The sequence below is a fragment of the Megalops cyprinoides genome, chromosome 23 (genome assembly GCF_013368585.1).
Source record: "Megalops cyprinoides isolate fMegCyp1 chromosome 23, fMegCyp1.pri, whole genome shotgun sequence".
Classification (NCBI taxonomy): Eukaryota; Metazoa; Chordata; class Actinopteri; order Elopiformes; family Megalopidae; genus Megalops; species Megalops cyprinoides.
Genome location: NC_050605.1, coordinates 8,147,969 through 8,174,275, shown reverse-complemented (window position 1 = coordinate 8,174,275; position 26,307 = coordinate 8,147,969). Strand labels below are relative to the sequence as shown.

The following is a 26,307-nucleotide window of genomic DNA, read 5'->3' as shown; positions in this document are numbered from 1 at the left end:
GAAAAAAAATTACCTGGAAAATTACAAATATCAAAGAAAAACAGCACAAAGTAACATATCACATATACCCAGCATATAATTCACACATTTGAGAGCCATTCAAAAATCCCTATTATTACATTAATAAGTCACAGCCTAAAGTAATTATGTAAGGTATGCACCTTATGAACTAATAAGAAAACAAACCCAAAATGTCCTTGAGAACTCATTCACAAATACATGGCTGTTCGCCTCAGTAAGAAAGAAAACTGGCAATTTGGATATTTTTTTTATAAACCATTCAACCCAGCAACCCTGCAGTGTAAGGTTATTCCCGGTCAAACGACACAGCCATCCACCCAACACAAAATAACTTAACATCTGTTGGAAACAGCCCGTATGCAGACATATGCATTCTGCTGACTGGGAAAAAACACATTCTTCTATGAATGAAATGTCCTTCTTGTCAAAAGAAACCGTAAAAGAGCAAGAAAAGGAGAGAGCATCCCTTCCAGAGGGATCCCATGTTAAGGCACACAGGGATATAATGATACAGGCAAACCTCCATGACTATAAGGCTCATTTTAGTGATTATAAGACATAACCGTTATAAGCAAAGACACATTATGCTTTCTTATACCATATTTCTTACCATAATTTTATTGGCTCGGAGACCACTCCTGGATAAATAGGGTTTAGTGGGGATCCAATCAGGCTGCAGTAACAGGCCACTGATGCCATCAGGGTCAGTATTAACAGAGAACCCAGGCAGGGTATCTGGATTTGGTTTTGTTTGGCACCAGCTGGCCCACCACTGAGCATGATGGGTAACAATTTGTTCGGACATCTGATGACCAGTTTAATAGAACCTACACTCAAACCCAGCAGGAGGGGAGCCTCTTCAAATTGGATCAGACACTCCAAAGCATCACCTGCTGCCGCTCTGCACCTGCGATACATCTCATTGTCTTTGATCTTTGCCATTTTCCCTGGTGCCAATGCCAGTCCGCACTGTGCTTTCATTTCTGCTCTCTGATTGGAGATTTTGAAGCTGAGCGCTGCATCAACAACTTTATTTACAATCCAGGCGGGTGGGATTGGGGGTTGGGAGTTTGGGGGGGATGGTTGACAATACCAATTACCAGTTCTCCTCAGAAGATGCAGAGTGCTTTAGAACACCACCCACAGACAGAGATTTATCTGGCCCTAAGGGTGTGTGTGTGTGCGTGCGTGCATGCGTGTGTGTGCGCGCGTATGCAGGGTTGGCGGTGAGGTGGTATCCACCAGAGTGATCACAAGGGACTCACCAGGCTCTGACTGCAAGTGAGTGGCTGCAGAGAGAGAGACTGGATGTTGGGCTAATGCTGCAGACACAATGCTGCATAGTGGAGGTAATAAATTATTCATATGCATGGGAAACGCACGTGCTTTCATCAAGGTGACGTCATGCAAGGCTGCTGAGACTATGGAAACACAATATTTGAAACAACATTTCTTATAATTCTGTTGTTGTTGCGCGATGTACAACCAGCATTAACTACCATTTAGGTCAATCCAATGATAACCTAAATTAAAGCTTAGAATAAAATTTTATTCTGAGTACAAAGAAAAAATGCATAGGCCTTGGTGACACAAGAAACAAAGGGTTAGATTCAATCTATCATTTAAATCTAACGCATTGATTACTTAATTTTAGCAAGTGTTAATTTTTGCTATTTACACCTTTTTGTTGATTTTATGAACAGCTTTTATCATCTGTTGTACTGGATAAGCATGAAAAAGAAGTAACAGTTTGTTATATTAGACAAAGAGGTAAAGAACAATCTAACCTGTGATGCAGGTATACTGAATTTGGGTCAAAAATGTTTCTTTTCAATATTATTTCTTAAAGGGTTACATGTAGCATCTAAGGGTTGTAAGTGTTAGAGAATTTATGAGCATGTACTGGAGTCATGGCTGCACTCAACATGAAGTGTATAATATACCACAATACATCTTAAAAGCAACAAAGTGTTATTCTACAACAAGATGAAATGGAGAAAAAGGGTTTGGTTGGCTGTATCGCGCTTCCATCAACAACAGTGAAAACCCTGGTTTTCAGCAAACAACAGTGTCCACAGCCGAAACCAACCAGCACCTCAGTCAAGACGCATCCGATCGGTTAGGTTCCCTAATATTGCCATTTGTTTGTTAGCTGGTTGTTGGGCTTTGTGGTAGGTTGCTTGGTTTCACAGCAAGCGATCACAGAAAGCCCGGGAGACAGGCCTAACAAATGGCGCACTTTGTCTGCAGCTGAGCCGATTACACCACAGCTAGTCAGCAGAGCGGGAGGGTGTTTTTTTTTTCCAAGTTTTGACATTTTAATGAGAACAATATGCTTAAAATTCAATTTCTTGACTTATGCCAGCGCTGCTCTGAATCAGCCGCTGGAGGACAATAAAGGTGCCACGAACAATCAGAGCTGAGAAGAACAGTGAAACCACATGAGTTTACACCATCTGCGCAGACTCGTCTCCTAGAGTTTACGTCGCTAATGACTCCATTTGGAACACCTGATGCCCATACGGCTTCGAGCTTCGTCTTTCAGCTGGGCAATACAGGCAGAAATGAGGTGTAATGGAAGCACAAGCGAATCAGTCTTGATTTCTTAGGAGGCCTCTAGGAATCTGAGGACAGTTTGGGTTGCCAAGCAGCACAAAAGCCCAGTCTTCTCAGCGATAAAAAAGCTTATAATTTTACATCAGCAGATGACAAGCTGGCAGCAGCTGTCCACCCAGAGAAGAGAGAGGAAATATATGGTAGGAAATAGCTCCAACAAATCAGAGGAGAGCAATCAATCCAGAGGAGGCTCCCACAGGAACCAGGAAGTGCAGAATCGTTCCACAGTTTCATTATTGCCCCACTTACAGTAAATATGAATCGATATCCTAAACAAAAAAAAAGTTTTTTAAAAAAAGGCACGATAAAAAAGACTACTCTTTGAGTAAAGACCTCGGCTGCAGAATCCTTGTCATCTTTTTCAATGAATGTTTCATGGCCACAGATGATTCTTAGTGTGATTTTTGGGTAGCAAACGAGACACTAGAGTCTCATCTAACATTACTGCAGTCATAGGGGCATCTAACGACACAGTATCAAGTCAAATGTGATCCAGCATGGATATTAAATAAACCTACATGAAACAGGCACTAAATGGAAACAGCTGCCGAAATAAATACTGCCGAATGCTCAGAACTAAGGAGGTCAATTTTAAATTCTGCATTCCATTCTCTGTCATCTTGTGGCCATTGGCCAAGATGCATCATAATTCCAAAAAATCTTCCCTATATTCTCTTATTCTGGTGGTCATGCACATATCTGTACACGTGTTTGTGTGTGAGTGTGGTGTGTGTGTTTGTCTATGTGCGTGTGTGCTTCTGCATGCTTGTAAATGCTTATGTATGTGTGTGCACCTTAGTATGCGTGTGTGTGTTTGTGTAGGTGCGTCAACAGGGACATGATGACTCACCTCCATGCTTTGTGATTTATGTCCCAAGTTGACAGCTCCTGAGCCTGCCCTTCACAGTAGGTGACTTGTCTGTGAGTCTTCTCAGACAATCGAGGGACAAGACGTGTGTAAACGCTTAGATCAAATATGACAAGATCCACATCACCCTTCTAGCACTCATTAAACTCTGACACAACAACTGAGGAGATAACCATCCTTCTTCTCCAGTTTGCTGTCTTAACTGGTTTAAAGTGGTACAGACAAATATGGTACAAGAACATAATGTAGTCAGAACATGTAGATAAATCCAGACTAATCACACTGCTTCTTCACAAAAGAGAGCCATCTTACTGTCTTACTGGAGGCTAAATTCTGGGAGCACACTATTTAAATTAAAAATTCCATTACACTTCTCTCTTTTAAAAAAGAGCAGCTTCTGCTCTCAGATGCAAAAAGCACAACTGTGCGTCCTTCATGCACCAGAGACCAAAAAACTGACAGGCAGCGTCGAAGTCTGTAAACATGATGGACGACTTGGCCTGCACTGCTGTTCATTAAAAAGCAATTTTGTCTCCCCCTTTTCACAGCTACTCTCAGTGTGGCTTATAACTCCCAGAATTCCAAGCACACAATAATCCGTGTGTATTCCAAGATCAGACAAATCATGATCATCCAAAGAGGTCTATTTTCAGGGAAGGCTTATTGGACTATTAACAGTTTATTATTTCACATGATACAGATATGTAAGTCTTCAGCAGGCAGTCTGAATAACATCCTCAATAAGGACGATCTTTTCAACAGATTTGTTATCCACTTTTGCAGTTTACACAAGGATAGATGCACTACTGATTATAATGTTAATGTTCCACTGCTGTCATGTTATACAGAATGCTTAGCATCAAAGACCAGCTCCGCATAGACCATCTAGCTCAAAGTTATTATGCATTCTATGTAATGATAAGATAATGCATATAGCATTCATAATCAAAGTGACTCGATCTGGACCTGTCAATCAATTAGTGAAATTGAATTTGAACTAGTGCTCGTAACAAGCATTTGTCATGTTGTTTCATAAAGTGCAGAGCACAGAAAAATTTTTAATTTGTAGAAAATAAACCACCCAGAGTGATGGTATTAGAAGTTATATTTAAGATCTGAGGGTTAGTGAATAAAGAGATATCATCACCAGGATCATGGGCATATGGACCCTGGAACAGACAGAGTGACACAAGCATCGTCTCTTCATCAACATATTTCCCCACGGTCTGGATTCTGGACAGATGACAGTGGCTCCAGCAGTTTACACTCAGCACACAGCAAACATTTACATATGCCAAATGCACTGAGAGCAAATATACACACTCAATGCACTGAGAACGTTTACACATAAAGAAAGCAAAGAGAGCCTTGAACATCTATGTTTTTCAGAGCTGTGGTGTAGCAAAAGCCTTATTTTTCCTCTGCATAGGTGAGTTTCTAATGTTGTGGCTTTAAATTGGATGGCGGAGAACGCCAAACCAGAGGGGATTGGGTTTGCAAGGATACATTATGGGGGGAACAAACACCAGCCTTTGAGGACTGGCAGAGATAGAGAACATGAGGGACGGGTATTTTATGCATCACCGTGGAGAGGACGGCCAACAGAAAACTGAAAAGGAGCGTGAGTGAAGACACGCCCCCACTACCCCGACCCCTCCCAAAGCTCTCAAAGGCGGCGTTTGAAATGCTTCTCTGCAAAATGTCTGTAAATGCCTGTGATGTAAAATGGTCATTCTTCAAAGTGATGGTAGAGGTTCCCTTTATGAGTGTTCATAAAAACAGCACTTTCATTTCTCTGCAGAGGCTCTGTGGAGACTACCGTGCATCACCTCTTGTGCTTTTTTTTTTTTAACATACCCTTGAATGAGAAACTCTCGAATGATGAATCGATACGCTCGACAAGGCAGAGAGACTCAATGGGTCCCGTTCTAACGCCTGAGCCCCAAACATGGAGGTTATTTACAGCCGTGCTGTTTTGGCTCAGGAGAGCCGGAGGTGTCTCAGCCGCAGTTGAGCTGCACGTCACGTCCCGTCTCCCGGGGACACTGTCAACATTACCTTGTTGCTGCGGTAACCACCCAAGTCCCACACCAGCTGACAGATGACATCGCCCAGATGCAGCGCCCCTCCACTGTACCAGAACCCACCCCCAGTCCCTGTATACACTGTGGGTTTGTCCTCCTAATTATCATTCATTCTTATCATCTATTAGCATCATGCAGTGAAATGAGTAAATATCTCTCTAAAAATCCTGATTATCAAATTAACATTAGATCATTTTAATTGAAATATAAGCCACTGAGATTAATCACAAAAATGTGACTTCATGTTATTCTACAGTCATTGTTCCAAAACACGTTCAACAGAATTTGTGGTACTAAATTAACTAATTAACCAAATAAATTTTTGGCGCAGGGGGCAAGGGTTAGACTTCTTCATAATTTGACTCCACAGCAGAATGAGGCATTACTCACTCCAGCAAAAGCCTGTGTTCTTTCAAGCAAAATCTGGTCCATTCGAAAGCACAGTGATTTGTGCTGCGTGGGTGGTGTGGAATACTTGAGTAGTGAGCTGATATGGAATGAGGACTGAGGGCTCTCTGCTGTCTTCAAGCCAAGCAGACTCTGCCACTCCAGCTCAGTGATTACTGGAGAGAGGCGGGGGGGTGAGGACCTCCAGAGACGCTCCAGGAGTAAACCCACGCCTCCCCCCCACCTTAATTTCTTGGCCACACCCCTTGCAAAATCAAGCAGGCGGGTTTGAGCGTGGCAGAATGGATTGGGGCCTCAGGGCCAATCACAGTGCAGCTCAGTGCTAACCCATCTTTCTGTACAGACTCGCAGTAGATGTACAATATGGCTGCTCCATATCTTGCATAACAGAAGCTTTGACCATGAAACAGCTTGAACCCCTGGGGAGTAACTGCTTACTCGAAGGAGTTATCTGGATCAGAAACCACATGACCTCATCCCTACAGGTCTTAGTCACCAGCTATTGAGAGACACAAGAATCCACCACAGGGAGTGATTACCTAATTGTTACCAAGTGCTACTTGGACCAGAAATCACATCACCTGATTCTCACAGGCCATAGTCAGTATAGTTATTGAGAGACACAGGAATCCAACCCATGAGGAGCTGTCCATCCTTGTTCAAGTGACACGAGTAACTTGGAGGATATTCAGGAAGATACTGCTTAATGTAGCATTTAAATTGATGCATTAAACCGAATTGTGAAAGGAAGAGATCTACATTATGCAGCACTCGACAGGCTGCATTTGACAGAATGAGAAAACAGACATGTGAAAGGACATCGCCTTCCTTATCTGCAAAAAGGGCACTTTGTATTGTCAGCCTCAGGCCAGCAATCCCTGAGCAATCCCTCATGCGCTGTGTCATGAGACTCAGAACGTCTTGAAAACAAACAGTAAACCTGTACGGAATGCAGCTGCACAACTTCCAATGAACTGCTACTGCCCTGCGCATGTTTTTTTAAGTGTGGTCCGCCATGTGACTTAACTGAACCTGACGCTGCTGTCTCACAGAAATAGGCCACGGGCGCGCAATGATCTCGCAAAGACACTGGGTTTAATGAGGGCTCCCAGGGCCTGGACACCTCAGCCTGATGACAAGAAGAGTCACATTACCGAGTCCACGGTCGCCGGCCGGGCACGCTGGCAGCGCAAGAAAGCCATTATGCTTCAGATGGGCAAGCGTCCAGAAGCGCGGCCCGAACCCTTCCACTCCGCCTTGCTACACTTCATATTTGTCACAATATGGGAACACATCCTAAGGATGCTATTTTCAGGCAGAGAGAGATGGCATCTCCGCCAAGATAGAATCTTTCATTGAGGAGCATGTGTTGACTGCAGAGTCAAGGAGACCCCATTTGGCATTTCCAAATTTCTTGCTCTTTCTATACATCCCTAGTCTACACTATTCACTGATCTCTGACATTCTGCTGCTCATTCATGAAGCAGATAGCATGAAGAAAAAGGACAAGTATAGATGATGCTAACTAGAGTAGATAGGAGTGTTTCTATGTAGGCATGGGACACATATCGTGCTCATTCTAGCTGTCAGAATAGGTGCACAACTTCCAATGAACTGCTACTGCCCTGCGCATGTTTTTTTAAGTGTGGTCCGCCATGTGACTTAACTGAACCTGACGCTGCTGTCTCACAGAAATAGGCCACGGGCGCGCAATGATCTCGCAAAGACACTGGGTTTAATGAGGGCTCCCAGGGCCTGGACACCTCAGCCTGATGACAAGAAGAGTCACATTACCGAGTCCACGGTCGCCGGCCGGGCACGCTGGCAGCGCAAGAAAGCCATTATGCTTCAGATGGGCAAGCGTCCAGAAGCGCGGCCCGAACCCTTCCACTCCGCCTTGCTACACTTCATATTTGTCACAATATGGGAACACATCCTAAGGATGCTATTTTCAGGCAGAGAGAGATGGCATCTCCGCCAAGATAGAATCTTTCATTGAGGAGCATGTGTTGACTGCAGAGTCAAGGAGACCCCATTTGGCATTTCCAAATTTCTTGCTCTTTCTATACATCCCTAGTCTACACTATTCACTGATCTCTGACATTCTGCTGCTCATTCATGAAGCAGATAGCATGAAGAAAAAGGACAAGTATAGATGATGCTAACTAGAGTAGATAGGAGTGTTTCTATGTAGGCATGGGACACATATCGTGCTCATTCTAGCTGTCAGTGGTCTCTGTTCTCATTGGAGGGGAAAGGGACTCCAGGCAAACAGAGATGAATATCTTCTGACCAGGAATTACAGTTCTTAAACAACTGTCAGCTACATAGAACTACCACCCAGTCTATCCCCTTCTTTTGCAAAAACATGCTGTGTTTAACTAATTATCTCACTGCCCCTTTCAAAAGAATCTTCACGACCGCAACCAAACTTAACTTATTGCTGAACATATGAATTTACTGGAGCACCAGTTATTGTAGCACTGTGGGACTGACACGTATTCGTAATCATGATTGTCAAGTGTTTCTACAACATCGTTGGATGCACTATGTAGTCATAATTTGGTCTGGAAAATAGCATCTGCTGAATGACAAAAAAAAAAAAAAAACATGTAGCCCCACCATCTCAGACACAGGCCACAACACTTGGCACTGTGTACTAAATAAATCTGAGTGTACAGTAAACATATCATCACTTTGTGCCCCACCTCCACCACAAGGTAGCCCACTCTTTCCAGCAGCATACAACACTATTGACATTCAGCCATTACTCACTCCTTCATTCGTCTTACTGTGAAATCGTATCTCATGTTGTAGTACATCATTTAAATGGGTATGCGTTAAACATGATATCATTTTCAACTTCTGAGACAAAGGAAGGTGTGGAACTGTGGCGAAAGAAGGAAACAGCTCAAGTTGCACACTTCACATTAGATTCTGGACTTTTGAGCACATTAACCAGATTTGTGACAGCTGACATCTACAAAATTCACAATTTGTGCTTTTCAGAAAAGGCAAATGGCTGAATCCATATTTGTAAAGTCTAGTGCTCTTAGTATTGTTTATTTAAAATTTATGAAGTGTCATTGTTATCAGTAAACATGGACTGTCTTAAATTCCTCATTGAATAATATTACAACACCCTTTTCATCGTCACCCATAACCTTACATGAAAATGGCATCTCAAGTAGTTCAAGGATAGTGGAACTATTTGCTGTGGAGCTGTGAAAAATTTAAAGAAAGTTGGACACCAGGGGGATTTAGTTGTAGACACTGTGGCCTTCATGGTTCTGAACTGTGAAGTCACCACACTGAGGTACCCTGAAAAGCAGGAGATTGTGACGGAATTGATCACAAAAAGAAACTTCACCTGTAAAATTCACTTTATCACCTGCACATGATGACTTCCCTCTCAAACAGTTTATAGCATATGTAACAATAATGGAATGCGAGAGTACATACAGTATTCATTAAGGCTGCATGATCTCACTTCCTGAGCAGTGAAAACGCCCACTCCTCTCTTATGGAAACCTATATTGGTGATTTACCTTACTGAAAACTGAAACTCAAAACTCCTGTTAGACAACAACCTTACTTTTACTCTGCTTATTTTAGTGTGCTTTAATTTGCTTTTGGTAAGGGACCAAAAAACAATGCAGGTCTGAGAACGCCCCGCAGCCACTTCTGATATAAAAAGATGGCCCCATTTGCATTTGGCTTGCACGCCTGTTTAGTGTTCTGCCTACTAGCAGGAAAGAGCATCCACTCTTTTCCATGACAGCAATTTTGTTGCAAAACGGCCTTTGCTCCAAAACCTTCGCAGGCCTCAGCCTTTATTGTCTGAGTTCAAGCCCATGATCTCTGCACTGCAGTTAAGGCCCCATCTGCAAAGCATGGGCCAGGCCCCTGCTAGCCCTCCTCTGCCGGTTGCTGTCGCCCCTCCTCTGGTTTGCGATCCAAAAATATCCTCCAAGGTTTGTGTATAACGTGAAGCGACGAGGCCCATCCACCCTCTCCCCGCCTTGTCCCCCCCCCCAGGTGCCGTGGAGCGGTGAGGGGGGCTTCTGAGCACAGCTCTGCATAGCAGCAACTCCGTCGGGACGTCAGCTCTCCACTGCAGCCGTGGCACCGTGCCACACTAATAAAACATTTAGATCGCTGGGAGAGAGCGGCCGCGTGCGGAGGTTCCTCCATGCCGAACACAGCCAGCAGCCAGGGCCACAGACGCCGAGGCAGGCACGGAAGGCCCAGAGCACGCCGCATTCTGTAGGAGCAGAATCCAGGGATGGCGAATGTAACCCTGAGAGGAAGGCTTATAAGGGAAAGCAGCCGCAGTGTCCCCTTGCTGTGTGATCAGAAGGAACTGGACAGATTCGTCAGCACTGTGATCACAATCACTTCAATGCCCGAGGTGCCAGGGAGGTGCAGGTGTGTGACGCAGGGATCAGGTCTAAGGTGTGTCCACAGCAGGCAGAGATCTCAATGTATTAAACAACACGCACTTTTCACCGTAATCAAGTGCAGTTATTGAGTGCCTAACATGCACAATCTCCAGACTTGCTTACTGATACATTCTAAGTGCTCATGTCCTGATTAAGGGCAATATCATTGCCTATAGGAGGCAGGAACCTTACAGTATTAATGGAAGCACGATGGAAGGACGGGTGACAAAGCACATTACACGGCAGTATTATAAATGCGCCAGATCTGTGAGGTGATTAATTTACTTTCCGGATGGCCGTGCAGAGCGCGCACTGTTTGTCAGCCTCCGTAAACAAACTAGTTTCAGATGCAGATGCTTCCAGCAAAGAGCGCAGGGAAGCTGGCACCCCACTGGCTGTAGCTTAGCAACCCTCGCAACACCAACCAACTGCAGACGATTATGCAGATTATGCAGAGCATAGAAATTCAGCCCTACAGAGAGCTGGCCTAGCTTACGGGGAGAACGCAGCGCTCTCCCCTCTGCCGATGCAGTTCCACGGCTCTGACGGGAAAGGTCGACAAAAGATGCCCCGAGCGAGCAGAAGATGCACAGGAGGGATGGCCAACATTGCAAGGAGGCATCCTTCTCTGCTGATACCAAAGAAATTGCTGCAGCGGTACTATGAACCCTGTCTAACAAAGAGGAAGCCTTTGAGTGTTTTTTAGGGGGGGTGGGGGCACCAGTTCTGTACATTGTCCTGCAGCTGTTGAGCATAGCCCTCATGAGCACAGCCCTCACCAACAGGGCAGGAGACAGGACGGAAGCCTGGCTCTTCCTGCCTCTGAGTAGCTGCATTACAGGGCCCGAGTCCAACCCCTACCGCTGCCAAGACGGCACGACACACGACCCGTTGGACCGGAGGTCTGCGGCGCGGCCAACCCGGCAGCAGGCGGCGGCGTGACCTGTCACTCCCGGGCTGTGACAACATCCCCGCTGGCCTGGCGGAGCAGACGGACCCGAACAAACGCTGCCAGGAAAGAGCGGCCCTGTGAAAGGCCCTGTTGTTCCACTGCCTCTCTGAGGTTAAGCGAGGGGTAAATCTCTCCTCCGATGCGCTCGTTTGCAGGTGGTCGGCAGATGTGACATTCCAACAATCCACTGCAGTGAGAATAATGAGAGTCATGGCCAAATATGGACGGCTTACAGGCCTGGAGCTTACCCAAATTTCTGTGGGGCGAAGCAGCTTGAAATACTGTACATCATGTGCCTCCCCTGGATAGGACACCAGAGTTGTTCATCATTTGTTGTATTTTGTCAGGGATTGAACCTAAAACCCTCTGGGTTGAGAACAAATACATAGGCTGCTGATCCAGTACATTTGTGAGAAAGCCCAGCTATACTGAATAAATACACCAGCTGTGAACACACAGCAATTCTGCATGACAGAGCAATCCAATACTTGCAATCCAATACTTTTTTTGGCTATTCTCAGACTAAGAAATCTATGCCTCTTGCTTTCCCTTAAACTGCAAATCACAAGACGCAGCTAAAAGGCAATGGTGTGATGGTGTGGCACATGCACCTTGTGATCAAGCGAGAGGTAAAAATAGCTCCCTGGGCTGCTTACGTAACAGCCCGTGGCAGAACTGCACCCAGACTGACAGCTCTCACTTATAACCACTGCTAGAGCAACCTCAGCCTAGTAACACTATGCAGACTGTCTCTCTGCATTGACTTCAGTCAATCTGGTGGAATCCATCTTGGATAGGTCAGAGTGGGCCTATTAGGTCTTTATTAAAATAGTAATAATATTTTCTTTGTATTTTCAAGGCCCACTCATGGTGAAGAAACTATTTTACTATGACACTAGTTGTTACTGTTATTTAAATCAATTAGTCTACATCTGTGTACAGAATCTAACAATCTCATATGGTGTGAATTACTTTAGATAAGGGTGTCAAAACAAAATGTCTTCACAATAGTAATGGGGACATTGCCTCTCACGGATCAGTTCCCCACATCATTGTACTGTACAGATCAATAGGAGAGCACAGCCCCGCAGACTGGCTCTGCCTGCACCTCTCAGTCTAATGCAGAGGAACCAAAACACATACCATCCCCCCAGGTGACACCATACCGCTACAGATGACATCACAGAATTCCAAATGATATCACAGATTTCCAGCTAATATTAAACATTGTCAAGTGATTTCACACAGATGCAAGTGACATCACACAACTCCAAATAACATCACATATTTCCAGATATTATCACGCATTTCCAACTGATTTCGCACAGATGCAAGTTACATGTCACATTTCCAGGTGATCACACAGCTCCAGGTGTCACCACACAGGACTCAAGAATAAGACAAGAATAAGACAGAGGAAAGCAAGAGCATATAAACAGCTTATAGAACACAGGCAGAAGTGCAAGCCATGGGAATTCTGGCATGAATGTGTAGAGCTTTCCCTTGAACTGACCCAGGTTCATAAAATCCAATACACACTGCAGACAATTTTATCAATAGTGTCAGAACAGCTGAACAGAGGGCAGTATTGATGGATGTCACTATGGGGAGTATGTTCTAAGTCCTCAACTCCAGTGCTAGTATTTCACAATGTGCCCTGTCACAAGGTTATAAAAGTGACCATGAAGCATGGTATTCATCGAAGAGGAGTTATCCACGCCTGGTCTGGTCAGAGCCTCTGACTACGATACAGCAATCAACCTGTCGAAACAGTGCTAAACTCATGATAATGAGTTTCTCTAGGTAACACAGCATCCAGAAAACTAACTAGCCTGTGTCACGATTCTGAATGCTAAAAACTTTTATGAAACACTTTATACAGCAAAACACAATCGTATGTAAAATATGAGCAAATTCATTAGGTTTATCCAAGGTCTGAGAGAGGCTATGGAAATTATTCTCTTTGTGTCCATCTGTCCAGCTAAAGACTTGCAGCTACTATTGCTCAACATAATCATTGAACAATAAGAGTTGCAGTGATGCAACTTAACTTTAATAATGGCTGTTAAAGAAAATTACATGAAGTATAGACTGTCTTTCACCTTGTTAGTAATCTATAATAATATAAGGAATATTTGATTTTTTCCCTGTCATGGGTCCTTTGTTGTAATAACATCATAACACAGACAGAGCAATAAAACAACAGGATATACATGCATGCCAAAGATAATTGCAAAGTAACGTTCATCTGACTATTAATATCTGTCACATTTTAAAGAATTACAGAGAGTGTCCCGTATGACTTGAAATGCTCTGTCCAGGTTTGGTTCCCCTGTGTGAAACTCGGCCTTCACAGCCACCATCCACACAAACTGAGAAACCACAGAACCATCAACGCACTTCCATTATGCTGAAAACCAACATCGAGCAGGTTTGACCTCAAAGGTCTTTCACTGAAGCCATCTGAACCAGAGGAGGAGCGAGGCTCACCTTCTCGTAAGGGTCCGAGTCATAGTTCAGCCCGATCCCGCAGTCGTCCGTGATCTCCGACAAATCCTCGTCATCAAACTCCTCCAGACTGATGTCGTGGGCAGGCCTGCCGGAGTAAAGGGGTGAAGAGAGTCAGTGACACGCCCAGTGCTCTCTGATCCCCATAATCTAAGCAGCGCAAGGCTCTCTAACTCAAACCACCGCAGAGACGGCCCCTGCACACTTAGGATGCCTGTGCCGAAATATGACCTGCCAAAATCAATCAGCGGCTGCTTTGTCCGAGCGACAGCACCTCAAGGACATTCCGCCTCCCTCATTTCGAGAGGCTACATCAAAACACTCTGCTTACACATCATGCATTTGGCTCCATGTTAAACGCAGAAATTGTTCTGTGTTGGACCTTCCTGGCTAATCATGAATGTCCGTGAATAAAGCACCTATTGCAAGCACAGACAACACCTGAACCATACAAGAAGAACAGAGTTGAATATCTGGTCAGTAAACACTATCTGTGGCTACATTTTAAAAGAATAAAATCCACAGGCTAGAATATTCCAGAATGGGTGCATCAGATTCTGGAAACCGATAGCTCCTGTGTGTGGATTCCAAGTATAGGCACTGAAAATCATTTTTGTATTTTAGAAATAAAGAAACGTCTGGGGCTCAAAGGTATGTTTGCAGCACTGTTTAAGAGTCAGTAAATGAGCGAAGAGCTCTACACGGACTAATCTGGATCACTTTAAAGATCACCTGAACTCTTAAACTGAAAAACAGTTGCCTACCTTACAACCCCTGTTTAACATGCATTTCTAATTGGACTCTAAATTAAGTATCAGATTAAAAAGCATTTGAAAATCAACCCCTGGAAAGTGCAGAGAATGCATCCAACACATTAAATGGTCGATTTATGATTTTTAGGCATGTCCTCTTTTCACAGAGCATGCACTCAGGATCAGCCATATCAATTATTAGAGACTGCCGCGATTCACAGACGAGATGCTGCACTGCAGGTTTTTATGGTGAGGAAGAGGCTCTGTTCTGTATGGATATATGCTGTGCTGCACTGCACAGTGGGCTGACCCCAGGAGAGCCATCAGCAGCTGTATTACACAGCCAGGATTCATGAGGCTGCAATACGGGCTCAGCGATTACAGTACGGGGTGACCAAGTATCCCGCCAAATCCATACCCGAGGCTGTCCGCTAACAAGGTATTACCAATTACTTCTAATTCTCAGGGAGAAATTCATTCAGATTAAGTGTTTTGTTTAAGGCTCTAAATAAATCCACTGAAATGCTTCCCCTTTACTGTTAGTACCAATACGTGCAATACGGGTTTGAGAGGAATAGAAGACTAAATAAATGAAGTATGTTAGGGGAAAAGGGAGAATGCTAGCACATATGAAATATACAAAGAGAGAATAGGAGAAATACAGACGTTTACTTCATGAAGAGACACATGCTTGCTAGGAGTAACATATTTCAAAGTTATACCGAAAATTTCACTTAGCTCAAGTGGAAAAAAAAGACACACTGTTAATCCTTTGTGGAATGGCCCCTTAAATGCATTAAATGACTGATGCCAGACTTCCCCTAGAGAAATTTTTACATTTAAAAGAGTCAATAAAACAAATAATTTATTTGCTATTTGCTATAACAGGCTGCTGCTTTGTTATGTGCACTCACACAGTCATTACCTATTACTTACCAATTACCATGTATTGACAGTAACTTGATTGTTACACACTGCATTGGTATGGGTATTAAAAATGTAGTTTAATCATTATACATTAGATAAGCAACATCAAGCCCGTTGTTTAAGAGCAAGCACAGGGCAAGTGTAAGTGCATTAAATGTTACAATTTAATAAAATTAAACACAGTATCAAAGTAAGCTATTCCATGACCATGTGCTTATTATATTTGAATGTTTCTGTTACTGGCACTTCAAGCTAATAAACACAAACTGGCACTTTCTGAAGGTAAATCATTACAGCTGAAATGATGAGACATGAATGTTGGAGCAGTCCATCAATTCTCTGTGTAGCTCACTTCCAAATCTGCAGCTCTCCTGGAAAGTTCCTCTCAGCAAAAAAGGAAGCCACCTCATTGATAATCTTAGTTTTAGCTCACCTAAGTCACTAAGGTCTGTCAATAAAAACTTCTGCATACCAAAGCAGTCCTGATGAACCAGCACTGGAGTGTTATTCGACTTTACTTGACAGTGAAGGTACTGCAAACATTGTGCATCTTTGGTAAAGAAGGAAGAGACACAAAATACCATAGAAACAGCAGACAAAGGAAACACACTACGAATACTCTGTAAACATCAGGGAAGCTGATTATAAAACACACATGCTCCCAGGAGCACTGTTAAATCCAAAACACAAGCTGCCTGCATTTAAATGCCCATAACATTGTATTTTGCAAGTCAAGATCCCTCAGACATTTACAATGGCTGAGTCTATAAGTTCAGAATATCAGATCACAGTCACAAGGGAGGGCCGCAAAATAAATTTGACAAGCCAAGTGTGGGACAGACTTCAGATGCTCAAGCAGAGTTCTCATTTTCACCCCGCGGGACCCTGTTTCAAACAATCCCATCACAGATGGAGGAAAATCTTTTTTCAATTAACCCCCTGAATGGATGACTGATGGCTAAACAGCAGAAATCATTCCAGTACATTCTGCTTTTAACTAAATGTGGCTGTCACAAGCATCAGGGTGTCATAACTTTGTAAGTCATGCGTGTGGAGGTTCTGCATGTGTGACTGTGTGATTAGAGTATTACTCAGTGCTATCCAATCGTGAATGCAAAGGATTGCAATCATTTCACTGCAACACAGAATTAGAGCCAAGCTCTAACCACTGTGCAGTTAGTCGTAGCACAAAAGCAGACTAAATCCAAAGCCATTCATATTCAAAGCATTTGCTTGTATCTCAAATGAAGGCTTCTATAAAATGGAGTTTTAAGTACTGTTTGTAGCTGGTAAAGATGCGAAGGGACTCTTACGGGTAACAATTTCATATTGGTATGAATTTCATGGATGTCATTGTCACTGCTTAGCAGACACTCTGGTCTTGAGAGATTTACGTATTTTACATATTGCATTGCAATTTTTACTTGTAATAATACTTTTCAAACAAACAAGTGCATTCCAGACAACAACATAAGGTAACACAAGAATGGAGCAACAATTTAAATGGATGAAAAGACAGCACAAAGACATAGAGACAATTCTAAAAATCAGTGATGTGCTAAAATGCATATAATGAGGATTGGTCAAGAGTATGTAAACCAATGCGGAGAACAGTTTAAAGGAAAGAAAATAAATAAATAATAATGAAATCCAACATGTGCACAGGGGGATATTATGTGAGGCAATGCAGATTATTTTCCTTGCTCCAGGGCACAACAGCAATGCTTCTCATGAGGTTTGAACCTGAAAATTCCAGTTCAGAAGTTGTGTCGCAGTTACTATATAGCTCTGAATAGTGTATAGGATATATAGTGTATCTCATTCCATGCTTTTTCACAGAGAAAAGGTCCAAGATAGTAAGACAAACATCTATTTTCTAAATGGCTGTGTGGCTGTGCCACAGATGACAATAAAAACCTTGATTTTCTGCGTTTGGGACAAATGTTCACTTCAGGCCTTGCTTTTTGGCCACAAAGCTGAGATTTCAAATCTCAGATCTGTGCCTGACATTGAAATGGGCGTGTGACAGCACTTTCCCCTTTCTCTGGGGAACACATGACAGGGACAGGATGTCCTTTGTGAACTCACCCCTTCCTTCGGGATTGTCCCTCTGTGATTCCTCTGCCTGGAGCTTGCCCTGACGCTGTCAGGTTACTTACCCCACCAATCTCCCGACCACCCCCTATCCATCTTATTAATTCAGAGCTGTAGAAAAGTCCCACAGACGGGAGTCTCATGAGTATATGGATTTTGCCAAAGCATTTTTGAAAGGAAAAGCCCTGGAGCTAACGATAGCTGGTGGTTATCAGGAACCTGACAGCGTCAGCACATATCTTTTCTCTGATACAAGCTATTAAACTCTGCTTATGTTGTTAGGAACAACATCGTATATATGCAGATGTCATTTTTAATGCCGTGGGGAAAAAAAAATCACTTCTGAATCATTTGTAATTGCCTATTGAAGTAGAAATTTATATTCAGTGCGTATTATGTGATCTCGCTCAGGGTGGCTTTAACCAGAGAACCAATTCAGATCTGTAAGCTAATGGGAAACATGTAATTAACCAGAACTCTCTTCCCCTTCCCTCTGGACAGAAGGCATATCATGATCAAATTCTGCATTGTTGTCCAAGAGTTGCCATAGTTACGACAAAGCAGCACAGAGGATCAAACATGCAAAATTGTCATCACAAACTCAAACTGACAACTAAAAGTGTTGCTGCAGTGACTGTGAGTTTTTGTCCACCAGAGTTGTGGAGCGAATCCGCCCAGACTGCACCTGTTTCTGACTGGCAGGGACAGACACTGCCTCTTCTGAAAACACACCAAATATGAGCGCCGCTCTGCTGAGATCAGCCATAGGGTGATGCAGTCCAAGTCACGGTCATTTCATTCATTGTGGTTTTGCAGTATCCATTGTGCCACAGCGCTGTTAGTGACAGATCCATATTCCTCACGCCCTGAGAGCCATCTCTATCATGCTGCACGCAGCGAAGATGGCTCTGTCCCCCCAAACCACCGCAGTCAAAAAACCTTGTGCTTCTATTCGTGCACACCGCCGGGAGTGGACTGCTGCAAACGCTGCCGTTTCAAAAAAGGTCAATGAAAACACTATCGGGTGACGTTGTGCAGTCAAGATACGCACCCCGAGCTGATACTGGAGACAGCTTAAGGAAAAAAGGCCAGAGCAACAGCCTGTGTTCTCTTTAAAGGCCTGCTGTTGCCATGACATCGACAAGGATGCACACAGGAGCCCACACAATTAATGGAATTTATGATAGTCGGACCCTCTCGACTGTCATAAATATGTCAAACTCAAATGTGCATCCCCAGTTATAAACACTGCTCATTTATGCAGATGTTGTCATGAGGTTTCATTTTGCGTTGCCATGGATCGTCTGTAGTGTTGTATGGAAATGATTGCATCCTGCTCCATATTTATCTCATGTTGATTGCTGTGTTTTTGTATATTCTGCAAATTCTGTAAACCTATAAGCTGCCTTCTCGGCCAAGGCCTTCATTATAAAAGACATAGGCCTACCTCCATTCCAAGGACCAATCGGCTGGCAAGCACATGCATGTCATTTTCCCCTGCTGTCAGTGTCAGTTGAGCGCTTCATTAGTGGTGAATCCATAAACAGAGGGACTAATGAAGCCAGATTCAGTTCATGCACCTGGCCCCGCCCATGGGGGATGTCTGTGTGCCCCCCCCCCAACCCCCAACCCCCCCTCAGAAACCAGGGGAGGGCCCTGTGCAGTGTGACAGAAAATCACCTCAGCCGGTATCCCTGTTGCCATGGCAGCTGACAGAATTTAAAGAAAAGGGCAGTGGATTCAGCAGTAAGCAGGGAAGACCTTGTTACTATGGGCTCTGAGTGGACTGAATCACCTGTACTGCAGTCATTGTCCTTACTGGCTGTTATTAGGGGATTTGCTGACAATGCATTGTTTTGGCCTCCTCTGTACAGTCATATTGCGCAGGTGTACCAGTTTGATTTTGTAATACATTGCGTCACTCCTGGTACCAGACACCTTAAAATGGGGGGGGAGGGGCGACTCTTAAAATCGATAGAGTTTTAACCCTTTTAGCTCTTATACAATGTGAACTTGCCTACAGCATTTTGGTCCTGACGCACTCAAATATACTCATGATTTCAAAGGTTCTGCATGGTCTGAGTTTTTGAGTTCTAAACCGCTCCTGTCGGAAAAGAAAGTCCTCATCCTTTTCTCTGGCAGTTGAGAGGTGGGATGACTCACACAGTTGTCGTGACAGATTAATTACAGCGCAAAACAGCGTTCCCCAAAAAGTATCATCGAAAGATCACGAGAGCTGTTTCCATAGCAGACATCTCACAGGAGACCAATCTGTGACAGCAGGTAGACACAGGAGACAGGCTAGCACAACAATATCAAATGCAAGCCTCTTGGAACCCACTCCAGATCTCCACACAAGGAAGGTTGTTCTCACCTCTGTGCAGTGTCTTGCCTTTCACTGAAGTTCTAATAAATCTAGCTATAAAACAAAATATGAGTATGTTCCCCTGACGACATGTCATTCTTCTATTGAGGGGTCAGCTGGTTTTAAGTGATTTTAATTGAAGTACATTTCATTTCCTTTAGAGTACTGCCCAGCTGTCATTTAAGCAAAACTAACAGCATACGTTTGATGGCAAATCTTCATTACATGAATTACACAACCAGGCAATTATTCACTTGCATGGGCACCTGCTGAGAACTCACACCCAGAGACATGATATAATGGACCAAGCAGAATAATTCAAAAGCAAGGGGTTTAATAGCAAACACCACAAATGGTTGTCGATAAGTCTATGAATCACAGATGCAAAAAAGTAACATGGTGCAATTCAACTCTGCAAATTCACTTAGCAAAATGCGTGATGTAAAGTACTGCCTAGAGGGTCTCACACAATTACAGCATTTGCGTGCAAGACCCAGGTACCCTCAGCGGGTCTGTTCCAGTAGAGGTCCAATACCCACAAAAGCCGACTTAAGTGCGGTTGCGGTTCAGACCTTCACAAATCACGACCACTTATCTATGGGAAGACTGCAGCTCCTGAGGCTCGGTCATGTGTGCTCCACCCCTCACTCCTCCAGCCCCTGCAGTCCTCTGATGTGTGTGCCCCTGCATTAATTATAGCCCAGAAAGCAGCAGTGGAGATAGGCATCGTTACTGCTGTGATGAAATGCGTCCAAAAAAAAAAGCAGGATTCATTAGTTTATCACATGCTCATAATTGCTGCATTGTGGCCATGGGGCTTATCGACTGCTGCATGATAGAGATTAGCTAATTACATCTATGTCAAATCCCTTCTGGTTCAGCAATCCATTTTCGTGGATCCAAATGGACACCAAATGTTGTCTATTTTAATGCCCCTCCCGGTTCTTCTCTGTTCTAGCTCAGCCCTCTAACTTGTGGTACTCTGCGTGAAGCCCTGCGGTTAGGGTGGGGATCGAACTCATTGCCTTCAGCAACAACATAGCACAGCATCACTAAAAGAGACTCGGTTAGCTCACGCTTCAAAATTTATGTCCCTCACACAGGAGATGAACTGAGCTCTTACTGTGGCTCCAGCAGGTAACTCCACCCGATGTGCATCAATATCGATGCGTTACTATGAACCCAGCCAGGCAGGAGCAAGAGTTCCTGCCACAACCGCAACAGGACTACAACAGGAGCATGCCGAGAAATACCCAAAACCTCAGCTGAAGAAAGAGGTGAAAACTCAACACACCTGAGGCCCTGCAACAGCTGAAATTGAGTGGGCCGACCAGGCTCCTACTTATTGGGTTAGGGTCTCAAACAGAGGCTGCTGAGAGATGTTGGCAGTTGGCCTCTGACAGCGAGCTCTTCCCAGTACGAAGCTCCTAACTGCAAATGGAATGCAGAAACAAGCGTCAGGCTTCCGTGTGCCTGAGTAAATACACAGGGGATGCAGATGCTAGAAAAATGGATGAAACGATATGGCTGCGTCAGAGGCTCTGAGCTGCAGCTAACACTAACACAAATGCTGCTTTCTACCTGCAAGTCTTACTTGAGGACTTTGTCAAAGCCTTTGTTCAACAGTGAGGCTGATCAACTTGCAGATTTTTAAAAAATAAATTTTAAAATAAAATAATATAAAATAAAATAAATAGTTAAAAATAGAATAAATGACGCCTCATAATCGTCCTTTTTACTTTGGAATTCAGTCACATATACAGAGGGACAGCTTTGGTTATAAACAACAAGCACATGAGGTCAAACGGAGCAGGGATACGTTTTTTTACTTTAGCTTTTCTAAAGCAACAATTACATTCCCCTAATAGCACTGCAACCCCTCAGGAAAAACAACCAACCAGTAAGAATTTACAGTAGAACAGTGTGCAATGCATAGTCCACTACACAGTGCTATAGCATGAAACATGTATGTACTGAGACCTTATCCCAAGGGCCATATCTGTTACTGGTGTTAATGGGGACAGAAATCAAAAATGCATCTCTAGGGGTTTGACTTGAGGTAAGAGATAAGAACAACCTTCTTTGTGTGGATAGAATAAGCAGTATTTGCAATAGCATGTAGGGCATACGCTCATAACAGTCAGGATCAATTTTATTCACAGAACCTTTTTTAGAATCATTCGTTTTGAGGGCATTGACAATACTTTATCTTTCCAATAATAATAAAAAACATTAGCCCTAATTGCTATTAAATGCAATTAACAAGCGATGATTCTTCATCTCCAACAGGGTTGTGCCATTTTAGAATTATGTCGGGTATATTAAGTATATATTAAGTATAACCCTTGTGGGAACTCAAGGGGTTACATTGTGGGTTACATTTGTTTAATTTCAGGATATAAGTAAGCATTTCCGTAGATGTATCTATCCCTGTGTACATTGAAAAAGATGAGACTGTTTCACAAGTTAAATGATATCCTATTTCATTATTATGAGCCAACAACATTGCCCCAAATCAAGTGTGCAAGCCTTTGAAATATGTTATTACACATCAACAGAACTCAACAGTATGAATTTCACACCCATTAATTCTGTTTCTTGTCATCTCAAGTAGCACCGACAATAAGCAATTCACAAAACTGTGTGAGAAAACAAAAAAGTCACTCCCCAAAATGAACGTAAATCTCTCCTGCACAGCCATTACGTAGCATGAAATCCACATCTTAATATTGAACTCCTTCTATTTTACTTTGAGGTTGCTGTAAATGAATTTGCCCTACATTTTAAGGCATACATGTTAAATCTGTCTCAGGAGCCTTCGTACATGCCGTCCAAACTGCCAGCTCTCTGCTGTATCTGAGCAATGTTGCCATCTGCCAGGCGGATTCAATCAGACTAATAACCATTCAAAGGAGCTCGGGTTTTCTATCCGACTCGCTTCCTGTCATCCGAGATAACATCATGCCGCTCTCCCTGCTTGCCTGACTTGGTTTAAAACCAAAACTCCAACTCTCTCCCTATATTCTCATCCTCTGTGTCAATTAACTTGTCAGAGGGTTCACATCGGGGATAAGTGACATCTTTTCATGAGCAATTTTCGCATTCTGAGGCAGGCTGCATGATCACACAGCCCCGGCGTCTCTCTGACTCAGGCACTGGTTATAGATTATCCCAGCATGCAGTGCCTCCCTCTTTATGACATCATCCATTATGCTCCACAGATTGGGACAGCCTGACGTGCGTTTCCAGTTCTTGTCCGATATGGCTTCCGGAACGGATGCACACAGAAGGGAAGCTACCATTCTAGAACTTTTCAAAGTAATTAGAGCTTCAGAAGTTTCAGAATGCTGTTTTCTTTTTCCATGTAAATGCCAGACTTGCAAATATTAAACCACTACTTTCAGTCAACATCAGTCAATATTCTGCCATGGGACAAATGTGTATATTGACCTTTACGAACACCTCACTTGAGTTTTAAATATAATGTCCAGGAAACAAATTTTGATATAAAATATATGGTATATATACACTCTACCAGTGTACTGCATAGAATAAAATTCGGATCCTGAGCTGAGCCTGTGTCTGTACACATTCTGTTTTTGTATTTATACAAGCATGCAGAAAACTGTGACATCTACAGTATGTGGCCATAGCAAAATGGCTGCCTTTAGCTGTAAGGTGTAAAGAAAGAGACCACATATTCATGATCCTATTACAGAATTAATTTTTGAACAGATAGAGAAAAAAAATTGCTGGTCAGATGCTTTAGACCACTAATTGTCAATTGGCTTTACTTTGTTGTATTGAATTTTCTGAGTTATACACTGTAATACATTTAATGTACACGCAATACATATTTTCAAAACTGAAATCACAATTACAAATGTGTCTTTATAAAAGTCTTTATAATGCCATTGGATAGCTTTGTAATATCAGAGAAGGTGTTCAATACGCAGATGTCTTCTCTTCTTTTTGCCAGCATGTGTTTCCATGTAGTTTTTAATGAAAACAGAAGTCAAAACTTCGTAATGCATACAGGTAGCGGTATTCATCTCTTCCAGCAGAATAGTGATTTACGGCAGACATCACACATGCCCTGGTGATGCGTAATTCAAGTTGTCCTGGTCCTGTGCCAGTCTCTGTATCCTTCTAACGTGATGGTGAGGAAATTCCAGTTCAGACCGGGTCTTCAAACTGATAACATAGACCAGACTAATCCCAATTCACAGATACTCATAAAGTGCTTTGGGTATTATTTTTATGAATATTTACAGTATCCATGCACAGATAGTCTGATGTGATATTCATAGTTTCTGTTTCAGTTTTCTGTTGGCTCTGAAGGCGTTATTCACCTCCCTCTACTGTACAATAAAACAATTATTACTTAATCACAAAATTATTTGGAATTGCATGTAAAACCAACCAATCTTTTACAGAAAACAAATCAAAATTATTTTGATTACCAATGGCAAACTCCACTCATCATTGCTGAAAAAAGCAGTCATCCATGTAGTTCTGCATTTAAGCTTCTTATTTCACTGTGCGTATTACTGATTGCCCCCCCCCCCCATACGATATTCCAGCTGGCTTTGGAGGGACATGATGTAAACAGTCACATTAATATTTAAAAGACAAGCCACCTTGGACTATGATGAGTCTACCGCCTCCACACCAGCCATTACAAAGTGCCCTCTGCACAGGCGAGATAAAACCAGATCTCACAACACAGGTGGTCCGGTTCCACGGTAATGCTGTGCCGTCGCACGCTAACCCAGAAAGATGGATAAAAGGCAAGTCAGGTGGTTTGCTTTTCTGCTTAAAAGTGTTTCTGTTCCCACCTTTGGAAGTCTGGGGGTCCCTGCTGACTTGGACCACGCCGCTGTTAAATAAAACAGCACCTCATACTGTTCGCTCAGCGATGAACTTCGCTAAGCACTCTGTGCATGTGACCTTTGCCTCGGCTTTTTACGCCGTGCCAGCGTGCAAACACACCTGTCCTCTGGAGGAGAGGCCCTCAAAACTAGATGTCCAGATAAATAGAAGAGATGAAATTCAACGGAGACAGAATCATCCCTCTCATGAGTAGTGAGCAGCAACAGAATAAGGGCTATGTCCCTATAACGTGATCTACTCTAGTGCCTTCACCATTCAAGTTAATCATATTAATCAATTTTATCGATAGTTTATCGATACCGAGAGACCTTACTGACAAATGGCTTCCCTCTACAAAATATTGCGATGTGACAGTCCCCACTAGGCTAAAACTACCTAGCCGTATATTATACATCGCACAGCCAGTGCTGTGTCTCTTCACCGTAGCCCTTGCTTGGTGGCACGTACCGTGTGAAATAAGGCCACTCATTTCAATGCAACAGGTACACTGTGTGCCATCCGTGCGGCAAAAAACAATCCCCAGATGTGAGCCATTTCCAGGCCCAGAATCCCGTTGTATCGACGGAGCGTGCACCTCTCCCCCGTGTGTGAAATACGAACTCTCCCCGAGCTCCAATAACGCCCATGGGGAGATACTCAGCGGTTACGTAAGGCAGATTATTTCAGCAAGAAGCAGGGGCTGAACCCTTGATGTCTTTAATCCTGTTCTGCTTTGTCTGCATGTATGCCATTCACATCGCAGGGAAATATGGGCAGCATCTTTGCCAACAGCAAACCATCTCAAATACATATACATATGAAAATAATGTTGATGATGACAACACAGACCCCTGATCATTGGGTTTTCATATTAGTAGTGTTTCATACTGGAAATGGTCTAAACACCATGTCAAAATCAATAACCAGAGGCAACATGTCTGTAATTTCAAGTCCAACAAAGGCAGCAACTTGGACTCAACATTAGGGGGGCATGCCCCCACAATGGATAAATGAACAGCTGAGGGTTTGAATCCTGGATGAGACATGGCAGTTGTACAAATTGCCGTCACATATGCACTCTACACACACTGTGTATCCCATTTAAGCTACGTGAGCTATATGGATAAAGACCAGTACAAAGCAGTGCAGTACAGAACCCATGAGAACCCTGCCAACATGACATACCGCTGACTGCATCCCGCATCCCACTGATCTAAACCACCAACAGTTGCATACATGTCATGGGAGTGATGCTGAAAGCATTCATCATTTTCTCCCTGCTTTCAAAACACTGCGTCAAGTACGGCCGTGACGTCTCTTCCAGAACCAACCGGAAATCTGAGAGAGCCTTTGTGGCGAGCGCTGTCTTTGCCAGTGAGCGGGGCTGAAAAGGTGCTG

The 26,307-nt window shown here is 43.4% G+C and overlaps 1 protein-coding gene across 2 annotated transcripts in view; it reads right to left on the bottom strand.

The window, feature by feature from the left end:
- LOC118770533 (C-Jun-amino-terminal kinase-interacting protein 2-like) overlaps positions 1-26,307 on the bottom strand; it is a 47,823-nt gene that overhangs the window by 18,303 nt on the left and 3,213 nt on the right. For both annotated transcript variants that reach the window (XM_036518262.1, XM_036518263.1), the window contains exon 2: positions 13,882-13,987. In XM_036518262.1, the coding sequence (XP_036374155.1) occupies positions 13,882-13,987 (106 nt within the window). The remainder of the gene's footprint in view (positions 1-13,881; positions 13,988-26,307) is intronic.